Genomic DNA, 20,863 nt, shown 5'->3' on the forward strand with positions numbered 1-20,863 from the left:
CCTTCCTCTATTTATGAAATTCTAACATTTTTAAATGAATACTCTAGATCTTTGTTTTTGGTAAATTTTTTTTTTTTAAGATTTTACTTATTTATTCATAAGAGACACACAGAGAGGCAGAAGGAGAAGCAGCCTCCCTGCTAGGAGCCTAATATCGGTGGGACTCAATCCTGCACCCCAGAATCACCTCCTGAAATAAAAACAGACGCTCAACCGCTGAGCCACACAGGTGTCCCGTTTTTGGTAAATTTCATAGAGATTTTTATGTAACTCCTGGTATGTCACTGAAAGGATCAAATCTATCTTTGGTTTGATAATATAAAAGGGATGATATGAGTGATCATGTATAAAACATTTACCAAGTTTGTACACAGTCAACGAAATTTTTGTATACTAAAATTTGCTTAACCTTGTCTATTTAATATTCCCTTGGATATGAATCAGGAAATGCATTGTATATTTTTTCTTCATCAAAGTTATAAGACCTTGGAACTTTTTTTTTCTCAAATTTAAAGCTATTACTATATTTATAGATTCTCACCCTAGTTTAATTTGTAATATCTACCTTAAATTTCTTTGTTTATCCATTCATCCTTCACACAGCATTATCCCACCTCTCCTATAAAATTTACAGTAATTCAAATCCAAATGTACTTGTCTGGAACAAATCTTTTTATCAGATGTAAACTGTATTCTCATTTGTTACTCTCTGTAATTCTCCACTTGATTTGGAAATAGCTACTAACAAACTATTGAAGATAGCTTTTTTTTAACAACATTTTATTTACTTGAGAGGGGGCAGGGAGGAAGAGAGGCAGAGGGAGAAGTAGACACCTTTTGAGCAGGGAACTGATGTGGAGCTCGATCCCAGAACCCTGGGATCATGACCTGAGCCAAAGGCAGAAACTTAACAGACTGAACCACTCAGGTGCCCCAAGAATAGCTTTTTATGTTCTCTTTGCAAATATAAACTTCTCTACTCAGAATGTATTTTCTGTTCTCCTCCCACACCAACCTAGCTCTTTGCTCCTTTGATATTTACACACTGGTTAGCCCTTTATTAAATTTATCTTTGATAGTGTACTTTCAAACTGTTCTAAAAAAAAAATTTTTTTTTTTTTTTGTATAATCTGTCTCCCATATGGTTGCTAATTCTCTTTAGGATAGATTCTCTATTTCTTTTGTTTCTAAGACAATGGAGGTGGAAATAAAAAGACCAACTAGGGGCTTTGTAAGTAGACTAATTCAAACTACCACTACCCCAGGGATGTGAGGATTAAATAGAGAAACAGAAGTAAAACTTCCTCATACAGGAAGAGCAAAATTTGTTTCTAATGCCTACCACAGGAACTCAAAAGATTCTGTGCATTTACATGACTATAAATAAGATCTCCAAACAAACCTTTTTTTCAACTTCCAAAGGAAGTCTCACATCTCTTCGTAGGAAAAGCTGTGGTGTTTCCCTTTGGGGATCCAAATTAGTCAATTCAGCAAGTATTTCTGGCCAGTCACGAATATGTTGCAGGGGTTTATGATAAGGCTTGAGCTGAAGGCCTGCAAAACATCTTTCCTTTTATAAATAATAATGTAAAAATAAATTATATCAACACACAGAAATTTATATTAAACGGTCTCTACTTTAGTGCTAATATACACACAAACTAAATGTCTAAATTTAAATCAACCCTGACTTTATAACTAATTATATCACTACCCAATTTTAGGTTAAGAGAATATAAGAATTTTAAGAATTCCTAAAACAAGGAAAACATATCAAATGTATATAAGATCTTTAATTCCATTATAGACTTTATTTTATAATCAATAGAATCTAGTCTTTTAAAATATAATTAAACATTAAATAACCAATTGTGTAACCTCAATTAATTCCTTTATGTATTTGCAATACTTTGGTTGAAAGATAAATCTATAGTGGCATCAGGTTGATTTTAAATAAAAAGATTTGATGGAAAACTAATATAAAGAAAAAACATTTGCATTATTTCAGGTGAAATGAGCACTGACAATAAAGGCAAGTTGGATGAGCACTACATTTAATGGCATTCAATATCAATTTCCATTGCCAGGGAAGAAAAGTTTTAAAATGCTTTGAATGAAGTGGGGGATAAGGAGTCCCAGAAGCTTACCTGTTTCAGCAGTTGAAACACCAGTAATTTATATAAAAAAGAGGATCATTGTATCATTTCAAAATTTGAAAGTCAGTAAGAAACTGATGCTATACTTAAATTTACCAATCCACTCTCAAAAAGGAATAGATGTTTACACAACAGAGTAACAACTTTCTTACTGAGGTTTTCTGAACAGATCCAAATAGTGAAATATTGCTGTGTTTCTTGAGAGAGACGCATTCCTTCCATTATCTGCTGCACTGTGGTATTATTTCCATGCTTCAGTTCAACAGAACGATATGATCCATCCATTCTGTATATTCGAACTTTTTCATACTAGGACAAAGAATGATAATAAATTACGCAACCTAGTTAGATAAAGTTGTATATACCAGCCTCACAAAATGCTTCAATTTCATATGTTTTATAGTAGATTTCAAATATGAAAAATAACAGAAAACTGCTTCAAGTATCTGTGGGCACAGCTTAAAAAATTTTTATTTCCACTATTTATATTTTCCAATATGTTTTCCTCTGAATGTTTCATAGTCAAATAAGTTTGAGAAGCTAAGGCAAATGGCTCTTAAAATATATCCAACTTCAGGGATCCCTGGGTGGCGCAGCAGTTTGGCACCTGCCTTTGGCCCAGGGCGCGATCCTGGAGACCCGGGATCGAATCCCACGTCCGGTTCCCAGTGCATGGAGCCTGCTTCTCCCTCTGCCTGTGTCTCTGCCTCTCTCTCTCTCTCTCTGTGACTATCATAAATAAAATTAAAAAAAATATATATATATATCCAACTTCAGATTCTTCTGGGAGAGGTTTTAAAGCTATTGATGTACCTAGTAGGTATCATATGGGAGACAGAGTCTTGGTTATTGAATCTGATGTTAGTCAAGTATCTTGCAAGTCTAGTGGGCCACAAATTATACTCTACAAATGCATACTAGCAATAATTCCTAAGAGGAAGCTGTGATGGAAGACGGTTATGGAACAATGGACCTTGAGCCAGTTGCTTTCCTCCTGTTCAGAAAATGTCAGAGTACTAATATTCTCAATACATTAAAAAAAAAATCCCTGTCACCTATTTTGTCCAGCCCTCACCACATCCCCTCTAGCAAACACTACTTTGTTCTCTGTATTCAGGAGTCTGTTTTTTTGTTTGGTTTTTAGTTTCCACATATAAGTGAAATCATATGGCATTTGTCTTTCTGTCTGACTTATTTCATCCTGTTGTTGCAAATGACAAGATTTCATTCTTTTTTATGGTTGAGTAATATTCCATTGTATATATGAACACCACTTCTTTATCCATTGATCTGCTGATGTACACTTAGGTTGTCTCCGTATCTTGGCTACTATAAATAATGTTGCCATAAACATAGAAATACATGTATCTTTTTCACACTTGATCTTAGCCAAAAGGCTGAGAAGCAATTACATGTATCTTTTCAAATTACTGTTTTCATTTTCTTTGGAAATAACCAGTACTAAAATTACTGGATTGTATGGTATCTCTACTTTTAATTTTGGGGGAAACCTCCATAGTGGTTGCACCAATTTACATTCCCACCAATCGTATACAAGGGTTCCATTTTCTCCAGGACTTGTTATTTCTTATCTTTTTGAAACCAGCCATTCTGTCTGGTGTGAATGTATTCTAAATATATTGAGAAGTATGTATCTCAATATATTGTATTAACAATAAAAATGTATTCTCAATATATTGAGAAACCACATCTCATTATGGTTTCTCAATATTCTCAATACATTTTTATTGTTATTGGAAGGAACTCAATATATTCTCAATACATTTTTTCTATGAGAAGCCCCCAGGCAACTACCAGGTCAGTTCATTTTGGATAAAAGTAACTAATTCCTCTTATCTTATTCATTTAGAATATAAAAATTATACTAGAAATAATAATGTGTTCTTTACAATTAGAAAATAAATTGTAATGAAGTATAATATAAGGGTGCCTGTACTGTTTATCTATTCCTTTGACTGTCTTGTGCTCATGGAATAGTATTTGACAAAATCTGTTGAGTGATGGTGAATGTGTTCATATTCCTTAAAGGCAGAGTTCATATATTATTCTTTATCACTTGTCACTTTCACTCAAGGTGTTAAATTCACAGAGATACTCCATAAATACTTATTACCTACCTGATGGAAATGTCTGGAAAGGCTCAGAGATTTTATCTGTTGATATCAAGCTTTAATAGTTTATCTGACTGGTTATAAATCCTTTTATCTGGTTTGTAAGTTTTCACACAGTTTTTAAATTGATGACAGTTTTATTCTCACTATAACTTTTAGGCAAACTGAGGTCTTTCTAATTGTTAATTCTTCTCTATCTTAATGTTACTGCTGATTATTTCAGACTGTATTAAGTACTGAGATTATACTAGATTATATACTAGAAATTAGGTTAACTTGAAGTGTTTTAAAGATTGATTATGCAATATTTGTTTTGCAAGAATAAAGGTCTGAATGTTAGAATAAACATGAGGTTTTCTAAAAGCAGTAAAGAAATCATCCATCCATTCCTTTGCCACAGATACTCAAATTACTTATCAATTTAAGTAGTTGGCTTGGCTTGGTTTCTGAAGGTAATTCTTACTGGTTTGTTAATGGCTTCCTTCAACAGCTTTGCAGCTTCTTCCCAGTTATTTTGTTTGTTTTCTTCACAAATATTTAGAGGGGATCTTCCCTGTTGGTCTGTTATGTGCTAGAAATGTTGGAAAAAAGAAAAATACAAAGAAAAAAGTCATTACAAATATATGGTATTATAAGTAAAAATGTCAAAGTTTCATAAAAAATGGATTTTTGTCAAGTATTAAATATTAACCACTTTTAGCATATACTATACTTAAACATAAATTGGTAAGGATGAAAGACTCAAAGCACGAATCAATGTGATTACTGTTTTTTTTTAAAGTTCTGACCATAAAATCCAATAAAGGTTTTGATTAAAGCAATTATTTTGCCCTTTACAAATACTTATTAATACGAATTCTGGAAAAAATGGGTAGAAAATCTTTTTCCTTTGTAAAGATATTTTTTGGGGAAATACAACACAAAAAGGTTAAATTTTATGTATATGCAAGAGATGGATGATGGTGATGATTACACAACAATGTGAATGCAATTAATGTCATTGAACTGTACAATCTAAAAATAGTTAAAATGGCAAATTTTATGTGAGGTATATTTTATCATAATAAAAACAAGCACAAAAGCAAAGTTTATACATAAATATTACTTAACTATGTAGAAGGTAAAACTTATTTTTTAGTTTGACAATTGAACATTTTAGTGTCATTACTTGTTATTTATTGCTTGAACATTAAAAAAAAGAAAACAACCCTGGAAAATAACTTACTCTGTCAATTTCTGGATGGTTTAGGAGAATCTGTACTATTTCAGCATGTCCTCCTCCAGCAGCAAAATGCAGAGGAGAACTAAGCTGTCCATTTAAAAGGTTTGGATTGCACTTTCCTTTCTCTAACAAAATGCGAGTGGCCTCAACTTTTCCATACCTATTAAAAAAAAAAAAAAAAAGATGAAACTTACCCAAAAAAATCATCTGAAATGTTATAAAAATTCAAATTTCTGATGACATCCCAAAGAAATCTAAGACTTTTTTTTTTTTTTTTTTTTTTTTTTTAAGTAAGGCATTGACACAAATATTTTCAGTGCCTAGGAATTTCTTATGAATTCTTCTGGTTCAATTTAACTGTTTCTGTTTTTGATCAACTGAGAGGAAATATAATCTCAAATACAAGACAGAGCAAATGACAAAGAACAATCCCACGCAAAGTACAAAAATTATAAATTAGGAAGATAAAATTTTTAGTCAAAAATAGGTTCAGAATCAGAAACTTCATAATGCTTTTCACTTTGGCATGATGTGATCTGCAAAACAGGCCCAAAGATAGAATTCAATATGTAGCTGCTATGTAAGTCAGTGTTGGGAGACACAAAGATGTAGAAGATACATGGTCTCTGCTATAATAAAGGCTTACAATGTAGTAAGAAAGGTAAAACACAGGATAAGTTACATTATGCTGTAAAATTTAAGTAACAGTTTAGGATAACAATCAACATCATAGGCACTATATATTTGTCAAATTACTAATGCTTTTAAAAAAATGTCAAAAAAGACAGGACTTTAAGACTCCCTGAAATGTTTTGATAGAACAATTTGAACTAGATTTTAAGTAGGAAGGAACCAGAGAGATGTTGAAAAGAGGTAAAAATATTTTAGGTAGAGGGAAAAGGAGTACCAAAGGAGCCAAAAGAGTACAAAGCACGTGTCGGACAGAGTTGAGTGCACTGTTTGGTCAGAACCAGTGACATAAGAGTCCGCAAACTGCAATCTTATGGTGGAAAAAGAATTCATTGTTTGTAAACAAACGGGTGGGAGAGGGGAAAGGAAATTTGCTTTCAGATATGGTATATTTGAGGGCAAAATAACACATCTTTAGAAGAGATCTAATTTGCCCTCAACTTTCCTTTCTTCCCCTCTACACACCCTTCTGATACCCTGAACCTGCCACTAGTAGGCTACCCTTTTTTATTCACATGACTTCTTGCTCACGTTCTTTGCTATTTCTGAGATGTCCTTTTCCCCACACCTCATTTTGTTTAGGTTAAATTCTATTATTTCTCTGAAACAGTTTAAAATCTACCTCTTCTATAGTTCCACTACAGGTAGCATTTTATTTTTGCTTCTTTTATGGGACTTATTTTATCTACTTTCACCCTTACTTATATATATCTCTTCTCTAATGCCCTGGAAACTCCTTGAGGGTAGGTATACTGTCTCTGCATTTGCTAATCTGCCTTATAGACAAAAAGAGAGTAACAAAACTGTTCAGCAGGCATTTGAAAATGCAGGCTTAGTAATCAGGAGGAAGGCAAAGGCTTGGGATATCTAAGAATAAGCAAATTCATCTACCTGAAAAGAATTACTGTTAAAGCTAAGAGAATTTAGAGAAAAATGAGTATCTTAGAACAATGAAATGCATCTTGAACAATCTTTCAGGATAGGAAAAGATACTTCCAAGCAATTCAAGAAAGTAATAAAAAAAATAATACAAATGTACATTCTGTATGCTTCAATGTAATTTCTTATATAATTATTTCATATAATAACAACCTGTAAGGCATGCAGAAGTATTTTTATTACACAGTTAAGAAAAATGAAGCTTGAACAAGGTAAGTTGCTGAAGATCCCATAGTTACTAACCAGTGTTAGAATCCAGGTTTCTGAATCTTAATATAGCAGTTTCCATACTATAACACATGCTTAGGTCACAGAATGGAAGCCAGTATTTCAATAATAATGATAAGGTAACAATAACATCTTGCATTCATACTGACCTTCATTACAGCTCCATTATGCCCCTTTAACTCCAATTTGTTCTTAGAATGAAGGGGTGGTCAACAGTATTAATGCTGTAGAGCGGGGAAAGAGATTAAAAACTCAGAAAAGTTTAAGAAGGTTCATGAAGAGTGAAAAAGAGACAACAGTGAGTGTGGCCCACTCACCTTTAAAGTCGGGCTGTGAAAGGAAGGAAAGAAACAGGATAGTGGCCAGAAAAGGCAGCAGAGTCAAATTAATGTTCTTTTCAAGAGGAAGAGAAAAGAAAGTACAGAGAGTGAATTTATGGTAAATAAGGGTTTTTACTTGTATACCCCATGATACAGGAGATGAGAATAAAAATGACAGAGAAGAAGGACATTTCCAATAGCTTCAATTTTCTTTGAAAATAGGGGATAAAACTTATCTGATGAGAGTAGAGAAAGGAAGTAGTGGGAGTTTAAGTGCTTAAGAATAGAAAGGTTCTGAACAGCTCATAGGGGAGAACTAAAAAAGGCTGACAGGATGAATGAGACAAAGAGGATAGACAGCTAAGCTACAGTTAAGATGGTACGATCTAAAGGGAGTCAAATCATTACAGCTAAAACATTCTCTAGCAATAATGTGAAGCCTAAAAGTAGGATCAGAGAGAGAAGACACTGATTTGAGAAAGGTCAGAGAATATGTGATATCAGTGAAACATTTACTGAGTGGCTGATAAGTTACCCATATGGGGAGAAAGCCAACTTAAATAGTTTTGGAAAATGGTGATTTTAGTTAAGAAGAGTTTTCAGGTATGTGGCCACCAATATGAGAATTTTAAATCTTGGAGAAGATTTAAATCTTGTAGAATCTTTAAATCTTGGAGAAATCTTAGGGGTAGTCCTCAAAGAGTGATCTGGGAAGCCTTGAGAATCCCTGAAATCTTTTCAGGGTTTACTCTAGATCAAACATATTTTCATAATAATATTGAGATGTTACTTATCCTTTAATTTTTTTGACTGTAAGTGTACAGTGTGGGGTTTTCTAGAAGCCATGTGATATATAATATTGCAACAAATTAAAGACAGAATCAGATATGAGAGTTTTTCTATTTTCTCAGCTATTTTCTATTAATCTAGAAAATAAAGAGATCTGAAATAATGTAAAATAATGTTATTCTCATTAATTTTTATTTTGAAAAATATGGTATTTTTCATAAGATTGTTATTTATATTAATATGTTTATTTTTTAAAGTGAATTAACACTTAAAATATTTTGGGGGTATAACTTCTAATATGCTAAATGATATTAGGTATAATTTGCATAAAATTCTTTGGGATCCTGTAACTTTTAAGAGTGAAAAGGCAGTCCTGATACAAAAAAGTCTGAGAACCACCAACCTAATAAAAACTCTCACTTTAAAGATAAGAAAACAGACCAAGAGGGGTGAAACATCTTGTTTAAGTTTATAGTTTCCAAATCTCTTAATAAGATGGCCTAATATTCCCATCCTTGATCCTTATACCAATTAGTGAGTAAAAATACATTTCCAAGAAAAAGTAACTTATTAAATGGTTAAATCAGTCTTCATTCAAATTCACATTAATCAAATGATCCATCTGATTAAAAGTATTTGCAAGGTGACCCGTATTACTCTGGTACATTAAACTTAGTTATTTCCAACTGACAAAATTAATATTGTCAAAAAAACTCTTTTCCTTGGTATACTGTAGTAATAAGATTTTCCAATTAAAAATACTATGGATTGGGGTACCTGGGTGGTTCAGTTGGTTAAGCATCCATCTGCCTTTGGCTCAGGTCATGATCTTGGGGTTCTGGGATCAAGCCCCAAGTCAGGCTCCCTACTAAGTTGGAAGCCTGCTTTTCTCTCTGCCTCTCTGTCCTGCTGTTCTTTCTTGCTATATATCTCTCTCTCAAATAAATAAAATTTAAAAAATACTATGGATTAATTAAGTTCAGATTTAGACATCAAAATCTCTAAATTTTTACAGTATTTTAACAATAACAGCCAACATTTATTGAGTGCTTATTATGTGCTAGGTACCCTCAAAGCATTTATTTGCATTTTCTCCTTTAATTTTAAGAAATGTACTACTATTAAAAGTCCATCTTGTAGATAAAACACAGGTTCTTAGGGATATTAGGTAACTTGCCAAAGGTCATACTTTTAGGAAATAGAAGTTATTAGGACTGAAACCTGAGTACATTTAAAAGAACATTAAATATTATCTATACTTCTGTTTTTATGTACTATGTGCTTAAAAATACTACCATTCTTAAAAAAATAAATATTACCATTATTTTATTAGAAAAGAAAACCCATGGCACAAAAAAAAAAAAAGGACAATATTAACCAAATACAAATTTGGGATTCCTAAACTAAAATTCTTTGCCTCTGTCTTTCCCAATTCACTGTGTACTTTTTGTTTAGCTCCAGGTAAGGTATGTGATTTCTTTCAGTACTCCTGTTGCTACCAATATTTACTAGTAATCTGAAGAAACAACTATAAATTCAGTTTAAAAAGATTTAGGGTAACTCCAAATATGAGTAGAAAATTTCATGTAATGGGAAAACAAGAACACATTTACAGAATGAAGGAGCCTATTTTTAAGGAAACAGCATATTTTTAAGGGAGAAGAGACGTGTATTAAAAGCAACTATATTTAGCTACAGGATCACAAATTTTGGAATCAGTGAAATCAAAAGAATTTTGAGTTGGAAAAACTCTAGCAATGATCTAAGTAATGCCTTTACATATGAATAAATAAACTGAGATACATAAAAGTGAAGTATCTTGCTAAATGTTGCTCAACTAAGAAGTAGTGGACATTTAACAAGCAGGGAATAATATTGGCACTTCTTAAACTAGCCAAGGAAATTCACTTTAAACAATAAGTCAAAAGCAATTTTCCCATAAGAAATAATGGTAAATAACTTCACTACATCCTTTCCAAAGGATAAACCATAGCTAATAATAACTGCTTTGAACAAAAGTGTAAGAACTTAGCTGAGGGGAAGAGTTGCTATCATGTGGGAAGAGTAGGAGAGCAAAAGCTACTAGGGCAACTCACTAGGGCAACAGCTAACCCCAATCTTATTTATGAGCCAATCCCTCTCATCTTAAAAAAACAGTAATAACAAAGAAATGGCATTGATTTGATGAAGGATTCTGGGAGTTTTTTTGATGCCACAGCTTCCCAAAGAACTAAATGGATACTTTTCTAACATGATTAATGTCCATCATAAGTAGTTACCTCATGTAAATTTTATAGTAAGGGTTAAACAAACTTAACATGACTCTAATACAGAACAACAGAAATTACAAGGGTAAATAAGGGACCTAGTGCTGTATAATGACACAGGATGACCTAGTAATGTCTAAAACACCAATGATACCTTTCCCATGGGGCATATATTCTGAACAGTAGTACATATATACACTAATCAAAGATTTAAATAGAAAGTTCATAAGGCAAAATGTGGTAGAGAAAAAGTGGCTGGAATGGTGATAGCTCTGAAAAGAGGCACTAACATTTGTAACTAAGAATTCATTCCTTCTAAGAAAAAAAAGTAATCCATTTACCAGCATGCATAATGAATAGGCGCCCAGTGGTCACTATCTAATTGGTTGACTGAAAATCTTTCATTGAGAAGACGGTTTAGTAATTCTGAATCTCCTTCACAGGCACTTCGATGGAGAGGAAAGTCATCTACCCACTGTCGTTCCCTAATCATTAAAAACAGATAAATTTTTTAAAAAAAAGTACTGTTGAAATACAAATTGTTTCAAAACAAACATGTCTATGAAAGCCATATATCACTTAGCAGCTGCAAACTAAATCTTTTATGCAATGATTACATTGCATACTAGTTGCATATTATCATTTTAAACAATATTTTAACATTATAATGTAAGTTTTAAAAAAGCAATATGAAGTAAAACCAAAACAGTACTTGTCTTCTGTAACACTGCTCATGCTTCTCTGCCATTTCTCCTGTTTGGGAATTTGGATTTTTGAGTAGTCTGGAGCTCCGAGACCAAAGTATGGATTTATTACCACTTTATCTACCTAAAAAGGAAAAATAGAAAAAACAAGAACCCCTTAAGAGCGCTAGACTCTTGACGTTAATAGATATAAATACAACTACTGTAGATGTCATCTTAATGTTTATAATTAGTAATGGGTACGTTTATTTTAGAAAAAAATTATATTGGAGATAAGATGTCTTTTGAAATCAGAGCCAAAATTCATTCAACTCTTACCCGGTTTGTATATTGAAGATCTGATCCAAACAAAGGGTTGTAAATACAAGTATCTGCTTTCTCTAGGGCTAACATTTTACTCTTTATTTCTAGCGCACTGTAGCCCATATGTAGTGAGTTCTCTGTCTGACCTGATTCAGTAGCATATGCAGGGTTTATGACATTAGTTTTTATCCGCTCAAGAGGAGAAGGTCGGAATAAAGCTGGAATAAAGTGAGATTGTGCATGACGTTCATCTAACCACCTGGCAAAGTAGAAAGAAGAGGTCACAGAAGTATTTGTTCAAAAATGAAGATGAAAAAAGTAGAGTATCCAACTCTGATATGTGATACATTCTAATATTACATTCAGATTTTTAAATTTTTAACTAGTGTTCGTTAAGTACTTCATTTACTATTAATAGAAGTTTTGTTAATAGACAGCAAATTATTTTCAAAAATGTATATACCATAATAACAATAACCCCCCTTCAAAAGTACCATGAAGTACTTTTAAAATTTGAACCACTGAGATGGAGGTGACATTAGCTCTGTAGTTACAGAAGGACAAAGGTATGATAGATTAAACAATTTGTTCACTGCTAAGAGTAACTCAATACTATATCTATCAGAACAACTTAAGCCATTTGACCCAGCATTGGGGAAAACAGAAAGAGAACTTAATCACTCACTTATTTAACTATTTTTAAAGACATAATTAGTTCTACTGAATTACCGCAGTAAATAAAGTATGGAAATAAGGGAACTAGTACAAAAGTAGTAGGGGAAATAAAGGCAGTTGTAATGCAACTTGAAAACAAAACAAAACAAAAACAAAATACTAAATGTAGTTTTATAACAAGGAATCTTAATTTTTAATCCAGGGCAGTCTTTGTCATTTTTGAAAAAAAAAAAAAAAAAAAAAAAAAAAAAGAGCTTTGCAAGCAAACCAGGGCAATCTTGTCTTTGCGACTTTTCATTTTCATATTGTACTTCAAAAACTTAACACTGCGTAGCATATACATATTATTAATTTTATTATTTTCTTCTGTTCTGTCGGAGCTAATTTCTACTATGAACCTGTATTTAATTTATTAAAAAAATATTTTTAGTGGCATTTCTTACTTATCCAAGGCTATTAACATCCTTGCTGTAAGTGTAGCAAAGTGAGTGCTGGATTCACTACAGACTCGCATAATATCTTGTAAGCAGTAAAAAATTGGGCATCCTGGAGTATATGTATATTTAGTATTATCTGAAAAAGAAAATGAATAATGCCATTATATAAAAGGTTTACAATTGCATGTTTTTCACTTAAAATTATATAGTATATTTTACAAAGTAGTTAAGTGTAACATGAATTGTTTTAGATTTGGATGTAGAAGACCTTGATTAAATTGATGACCAGTTCTGTGCCCTTATCCATTTGGAATTAGAAGACCTATATTCTTGAAGGAAGGCAGAAATTGTTTCCCCTTTCCCTTTCTCAACAATGTTGTAAAACTCTGATTAATCAGGTTTCCAACAACATTTAAAATACTGTACTTTTTAGTGTAAGTATGGCTGGAAAAAAAACATACGTAGAATACTAGAGCTGGCTAATGAAATACACAGAAGTACTGTGTGAGCAGCAAGCTAATGGCATATCCACACTGGGTCATTAATTTATCATTAGTATTATTACTGCCCTAAAGGAGGCTAGTACACTAAAGTTTCCAAAGTGGTTTTTTTTTTTAATAAATTTTATTTATTTATTCATTCATGAGAGACAGAAAGAGAGAGAGAGAGAGGCAGAGACACAGGCAGAGGGAGAAACAGGCACCATGCAGGGAGCCTGACATGGGACTTGATCCCAGGTCTCCAGGATCATGCCCTAGGCTGAAGGCAGCACTAAACCGCTGAGCCACCGGGGCTGCCCCAAAGTGTTTTTCACATCCAATACCTCACTGAATTCTTCCAGCACAATGAATGAACTTAGTAGGAGCAGATACAAATAGAGCTGGAGCTTAAAGAGGTGATTTGCCCAAAGGTACAAAATTAGTAGGCTGCAAGGTCTACACTGAAATTTAGTATTTTTCAATTATTCCAGGATGTCAAAGGCTCAAATTCAATTTTTACCTTAGATATAAATTCTTTGTATACTACCAATGCTGTTAGGCAGAGTATTTTAAAACTATTAACACCTCCTAGTGCCAAATACTAAATAGGTCCTGATCATAGTCTGTTAATGTTCCAAAATACTGAAATATCTATTTCTAATCATATCCTTTGAAAAATCCCTTTTATAATCTGAAAATTTTTAATTTCAATTATGGCTTTCCTCCTCACTTCTTTATTTACTCTCCAACCCAGAAACAAAAACATTACTGTTTAGTCCAAAAGGCTGAATATTACTTTACAATCAAAATATCTTTTTTTAAGTAATAGATTTCCTCATTGTAACTACTAAAAAATAGGTATTTTAAAACAGTATTATAGTAGTAACTATAAATGCTAATTACTAAATTCCTTAGTAGACTTTAACTTAGCATCTAAAGTATATAAAGATTCATAGGATAAAACTTAGACTTTTACCTTTGACAACTGATGGAACAATAAATAATGCTGCTTCTCTGCCCATCTTCTCCCCATCCAGAGGAAATTTCTTCATTAGTACCACTCGTTTTCCTAACCATTTTTAAAAATCAGTAAAGATAAAAAAATGGACTTTTAAATTTTAAAAATTATCTCAAGAATTAGAAAAAAATTTATTTTAATTCCAGTGCAATTAACATATAGCGTTGTATTAGTTTCAGGTACACAATATAGCAATTCAACAATTCCATATATTACTCAGTGCTCAGCAAGATAAGTATCCTCTTAATCCCCTACACCTATTTCATTCATGCCCCCACCCACCTTCCCTCTGGTAACCACTGGTTTGTTCTCGTAGTTAAGAGACTGTTTTTTAGTTTGTCCTTTTTTCATTTTTGTTTTTGAGAACTAAAAAAAAATTTTAAAGGCAGCATTAAGAGGAGTTAAAATATATAAATACCAATTTTATTATACACCCTAGTAAAAACTGTTCATTCTGATAATAATGCAAATCACTCTGTGGACAATGAACCAGTAGATTTATGGTCTGGGTCTTGACTCACTAGAAGAGCAGCTTTCTTTGCAAAGCAAGGAAAACTGTCCAGCTAAAGATTATTAATAGAGCAGCTGAACAGCAAGACATCCTGCAGTCAAGGGACATATATTTCCTCACTTAGCTGGGACGTAGATGGTAAGAATATTACTATAGTCTCCGGTGGCTAAGGAGGGTGGTATATGCAAGTTGTAAAATCTTTTTTTAAAAAAAGATTTATTTTATTTGTAAATTTTTTTTTTGAGAGAGAGCACACAAGCAGGGGGTGGGGGGAAGGGGCAGAGGGAGAGGGAGAGGCAGACTCCCACTGAGCAGGACCCTGGGATCATGACCTGAGCTGAAGGCAGGCACTTAACCAACTGAGCCACACAGGCAGCCCATTATTTCATTTATTTTTGAGAGAGAGAGAATAGGGGGAGGAGCAGAGGGAGAGGGACAAGCAGACTTTGTTCTGAGCATGGAGCCTGACTCAAGGCTCAATCCCACAATCCTGAGATCATAAGAGCTGGTTGCTCAACCGACTGAGCCACCGAGATGCCCTATAAGTTGCAAAGTCTTAAAGTTTAGTAGCTCTTCATTTAACATTCAACCTCCATCCTCTATTTCAGTTTTTATTAAAATCTGGGCTATAACTACTGTTGTGAATTGTAACCTCCATTCTTAGTCTGTTTTTCCTGATTTGGCCGCAAGGGGGCTACAAATAAAAACCTACAAGTTCTGAACTTTAAAACCTCTCATCTAGACACCTTTGTCATGATTTTTGTCAACCCTTCTTATCTTCCTACTCAAAATCTAGAACCTTGTTCCTGACCCAAGTAGGAAACCCTGGCTGGATGTCTTCTACGGACACGTAGATAGTATGAGTTCAAGCAGCTTCATTTATCCACGAAATAATGGAGTCAATATTTGTGATTATTATGGCCCATTATTGTTATAGCCCCCAATTACTTTACAAAATGGACATTTGTACAAGATATGAGTGTTAGATACAGAATAACATCTCATTTCAGAGGCAATTTCTTTTGTCTAGACTGAGGTCTTGTCCCACTTAATCTTTCCTGCCTTGCTGCATCCCTAAACTCAGTTCTGATCCATTATTTAATTGCCTACTTTGCAAATTATAAATGTAATGAGATATGTTGTGGGGAAAAAATAAAAGCACTGACTACAAGCTGGGAAATGAGGGTTCTAGTGCTAACTCTTCCACTAACAGGTATATGATTTTAGCAGGTAACAACATATATGTGCATTTCCATTCACAGTTGTGAAAATGATCATATGCCAACTCACAGGACGAATTTAAGAATTTCATTAATAAGTATATGTGGTAGTGCTTTAAGAAAAATAAGTGTGGTATTGCTTTATAAACTGGACAGCACTGCACAAAAAGGTAAGGCATAAATTTATTTGTGTTATAAAGTCATTTGTTCATTTGTGCTTTTCACACAATGCTTATATAAAGAATCCTATTAATCTATAAAAATATTTCATACATTAGGAAAACTCAATAAATAGGATAGTCAGGATGTGGTATGCCTCATTAATAGAACTAGTTAAACTTATCCATTTTAGTTTCTCTTATTAAAGGCTTCAGGAAAATCTTCTAAGAGTACTACCCCTTTCTCTGGGCTTGAGGATATCTTTTTTAACACTGATACCATTTTAATCCCCCTTCAGGGTGAAATGGATCAAATGGTAGAATTTGGCTAATTCACAAAAAATTATGATTCCTCTGTCTTAGCTCAAATATGTTATTTGGGTACATGTCTCAGGAATTTAATCTCAAGGGGGATCATGGGTGGCTCAGCGGTTTAGCGCCTGCCTTTGGCCCAGGGCGTGATCCTAGAGTCCCGGGATCGAGTCCCCGCGTCGGGTTCCCAGCATGGGGCCTGCTTCTCCCTCTGCCTCTCTCTCTCTCTCTCTGTATGTCTATCATGAATAAATAAATAAAAATAAATCTTTAAAAAAAAAAGGAATTTAATCTCAGGATATATTCTGATTGTAACAATTTAGCAATAGTAAAACAAGTCTAGATGAAAATTTATCAGAGAAGTCTAAGACTGAGGTAGAAATGATTGACAAATTTGTGACATCCAAAAAGAGCCTTTTACATTCTTGGATCACCCCCAAAGATAGTCCCCTTTTTAGCTAAGATCAATTTCTAGATCTTTTTATTAAAAAGTCAATCTGATAATGAGGGAATGGAGATTCTTTGTGGAACTCAGAATGTGTATCAAAGGCCTGTAAATTTATGCAGTAACTTATTATAATCTTGAGTTATAATGCTTAGAGCCCCATTGGGGAGGTTACCTATTGGAAGGGTAACATACGGTAAATGACCTCCAAAATTATGAATCAGAGACTTACAGGTCAGCTATTCTATGGAACAAATACACAAAATAATAACTCGAATCACTGGACTCAGCCCTGTCTCTGCAACAAAAATAGTTTCTTTACTGAAACAGATGAATTAGACAATCTCTAGAAAAATTAACAGAAAAAACACTGAATAAGCATTAAAAAACCAAAAAGTAGGCAGAGAGAGGTTTGCTTTATTTCATCAACTGTTTTCAACAGCTTTTTGACTGAAAATAGCTTTAGCTTCTTAATAATAATGCCTGAATCTTGAACATAATTTATAATTTCTCTAACTTTTAACTGCTATCTATTTCTTCCGAGGCTACAGCCTGAGAAAACTATCATTAATTTTTAAAGTTTCCTAGGCTATATACTATCTAATATTTTAAATTGGGACCTCAACCTTTCAAAGGTTAATATTTCAATAATTCAATTCAAAAAGGGTTTTCTTCCTGTGCCCAAATAGGAAGAACCCTCTGCTACCTGGCAATTTATAGGACTCTAACCCATGAATCTTTTAATTTTCACTTAGTTAAGGAACAAGGTTTTTAGTTTCTTCTGTCCTGAAGAAGTAAAAATAGTAGTTCAAAGATACTTAACTAGAGAACTATACTTCTAGCAAAAATTATTTGCATTTTCTCTTAGTTTTCAAGCCACTCCTTGGTTTCCTATCTCTACAGAACAAATCATTAACACTGCAGCTTATTTAAATATTTTTCAATGTAAAAAAAAATTATAGTCCTTTTTTTTTTTTTAAGATTTTATTTATTTGAGAGAGAGAACATGAGCAGGGTAGGGTGGAGGGACAGAGGGAGAGAAAGAAGAAGGCTCCCAGCTGAGCAGAGGGAGCCCAAGGTGGGGCTTGATCCCAGGACCTTGGATCACGACCTAAGTGGAAGACACACACTGACTGAGCCACCCAGATGCTCCATAGTCAAGTTATTTCTTGAAGGGCTTTTCTACACCTTAAAAAAAGGTTTTTAAGTCTTTTTCAAGTTTTAAAAAAATATTTTATTTTTTTATTTATTTGAGAGAGAGAGCACGAATATCCATTGGTTGGTGAGAGGAAAGGCAGAGAATCTCAAGTAGACTTCTCGCTAAGTGCAGAGCCGGAGGTGGTTCTACTGCACAACCCCAAGATCATGACGTGAGCTGAAAACCAAGAGGTGGACGCTTAACCAACTGAGCCACCCAGGCGCCCCTGACGTTTTTTTAAATGGAAAGGGACATAAAAAGGAATTGATCTTTTTTTTTTTTTTTTTTAAGGTTTAAAAATAAAGTAACCTTTACACCCAAAATGGGACTTGACCTTATGACTCCAAGATTAAAAGTTACACACTCTGAAGACTGAGCCAGCCAGGCAACCCAAAAGAAACTGATCATAATATATTTTTAAAAATATCTTTCTCCACAAGCATTTAAAGCAAACTGTATTTAAAAAAAGAAGAAGAAAAAGTTTCCTACCTCTAATACCCTGGTTTGCAGGAGAAATTGGTTTGGTGGTTTCTACTACATAATCCAATATGCCTTGTGTTATTTCACTGTTGCCTTGAAGTTTAGTTTCCAACAAAACTTTCTTTCTCTTTTTTTTCTGTCCTTCAATGGGAACTTCATGTAACAAAATCTTAGATGAGAAAAATTTAAAGAGAGAAAGTTTAAAATAAAATTTACTTGACCTAGAATATAATAAGCCAGCAATCTTCCTTAACCCCAGCCTCAGAATATCCTGGGAAGCTTTTAAAACAATAGCAGTGCCTAGCTTCATCTCAGAGCTATTAACGTCTAGGGAACAGGGTCCTGGTATTAGAAGTTTTAAAGTTCCCCAGATGATGCACAGTGTAGCCAGGATTGAGAACTAGTAAACCAGAGCACTGCTGAAACAGCAGCCTCCTGACAACCTCTGCAATATCCTTTAATAGGTTTCAGATAACTAATCTTACAAAAGCAATTTTAAGCAACATGCTAGAGAAATTAGTTGGACATAGGTTACATCAGAAGTATTCTATGATGCTTGGAATCTGTTGCATAGCAAAGATAATTCTGTTTTAGGGTTTTCCAGGGTTTTTTTTTGCTTCAATCACGTTTCCTAATATATGTAAAACAATTCAGGACTAGAGAGAAGTAACTTAATTGCCTAAAACTTTAATTAAAGGTAGAGAGATATTTTAAAATGAACTGTACAAAAAGATTTCTTTGGGGAAATAACCAAGAATAATATTTCCATTGGAATTTGGAATAAACCGATTTTTGCAATTTTTAAAAAAAATTTTTGAGAGCCATTTAATAAAGTGTACTAAAAACTAAATCTGTACATTATAAGGAAAACTCAAATGACTACCTTTTAATATCTAATAATTTATATCCTATCAATCAACAGAAAAATGGCCAAAAGGCATGCAACACACAAAAAGACAATGATGGGCAGAGACCTAGGAGCATCAATTCTACCTTTTCAAGATCTAGGTTGTCAACAAGAATTTAGAAGACATGATAAGACTTTACGTAAATGAAAATGATAACGAAAAATGACATCCAATGGTAGCAAATCAAATGTTAGTAAATTGTTCTTACTTCATATGACTTAGCTCGGTATTCCCGAGAATTGAGACTGGCAGTATTCTTTGGACGAATAACAGCAACATAAGCATCTTCGATGTTTTCTGGATTTCCCATTGCTTTACAAAACAAACACAGAAATCCTCTGGAATATTAAAAGACATATAATCAACATAATCACTTTGAAAAACAATTTTAAAAATAACATGTTTATTTTTCTATCTTAGAATATATATACTACCAAAAAGGCAAGCCAGAGATGACTGTATCTATTCAAAACCTTAGCTTATAATTTTAAGATTTCCTTATGGTCCTTTTTTCCTTTTCTGTGAAAAGTAAAAATATTTTAATGGAGATACATACTTTTTATATGTCTAGCCTGCATAAGAATCTAACTTTTGGACCTAAAAAAAGGTGATGTGGTTATAACATATCTTGTAAATACTAAGCAAGTAATTACCTGCAATAATAATTCAGAATACTACACACTTACTTTCCATAAATGACACAAGTAAATGTCATATTGTTAATAGTTTGGAACCTGGAAATAGGTAGCTGCCATTACATTCTTTCCAAAATCTTTAGAAAGAACTTTGATATTTGACATTTGGATAAGCTAAAGTATACCTTATAATTTTCTTTGAAGATGCCTATTACAGAGTCAAAAACATTTGATCAATGGATAAAATCTCTCTGATGATGACTTATGAATATTTTTCACTTCCATTATCAATTCCCTAGATAACTCCAACATTTTTTTCACAATATATGTTTTACAAACAAACACACACACACCCCCCACACATTTTTTCCTCAGACTAATTTTAAGTAACCATAGAGGGATTTCCAACAAGCATTTGTATTTCAAGCACTATCTCCCTTGTGTGTTTTTTTTTTAAAAGGCATTGTATTGTGAATATACTGTATGACATATATAGCACAATTACACAAACCTTTTTTTCTATTAAACACCTAAAAGAGAAATCAAGTAATCTTTAGTCTTCTAAACACAATTTAAAGCAATCAATTCATATGCTGGTCAACTTAGGTTAAAAAAAGAATTATGGAGAAAGGTATGA

The 20,863-nt window shown here is 33.2% G+C and overlaps 2 protein-coding genes across 12 annotated transcripts in view; one reads left to right on the plus strand and one right to left on the minus strand.

Annotated features, from left to right (window-relative positions):
* Positions 1-20,863, plus strand: part of ANKIB1 (ankyrin repeat and IBR domain containing 1) — a 238,505-nt gene that overhangs the window by 81,727 nt on the left and 135,915 nt on the right. The window lies entirely within an intron of this gene.
* The window catches only part of KRIT1 (KRIT1 ankyrin repeat containing), a 35,742-nt gene that overhangs the window by 12,312 nt on the left and 2,567 nt on the right, over positions 1-20,863 (minus strand). For 4 of the 6 annotated variants that reach the window (XM_025471413.3, XM_025471412.3, XM_025471409.3 and 1 more), the window contains exons 2-12: positions 19,800-19,929; positions 18,693-18,852; positions 14,318-14,410; positions 12,869-12,998; positions 11,766-12,009; positions 11,456-11,571; positions 11,085-11,228; positions 5,514-5,670; positions 4,752-4,859; positions 2,309-2,465; positions 1,403-1,554 (exon numbers count right to left, since the gene is read on the minus strand). In XM_025471413.3, the coding sequence (XP_025327198.1) occupies positions 1,403-1,554; positions 2,309-2,465; positions 4,752-4,859; positions 5,514-5,670; positions 11,085-11,228; positions 11,456-11,571; positions 11,766-12,009; positions 12,869-12,998; positions 14,318-14,410; positions 18,693-18,852; positions 19,800-19,901 (1,563 nt within the window). In that variant the 5' untranslated portion in view covers positions 19,902-19,929. The remainder of the gene's footprint in view (positions 1-1,402; positions 1,555-2,308; positions 2,466-4,751; positions 4,860-5,513; positions 5,671-11,084; positions 11,229-11,455; positions 11,572-11,765; positions 12,010-12,868; positions 12,999-14,317; positions 14,411-18,692; positions 18,853-19,799; positions 19,930-20,863) is intronic. The other 2 variants (XM_025471411.3, XM_025471410.3) reach the window with 1 other exon arrangement.

The sequence above is a fragment of the Canis lupus genome, chromosome 14 (assembly GCF_003254725.2).
Source record: "Canis lupus dingo isolate Sandy chromosome 14, ASM325472v2, whole genome shotgun sequence".
NCBI lineage: Eukaryota > Metazoa > Chordata > Mammalia > Carnivora > Canidae > Canis > Canis lupus.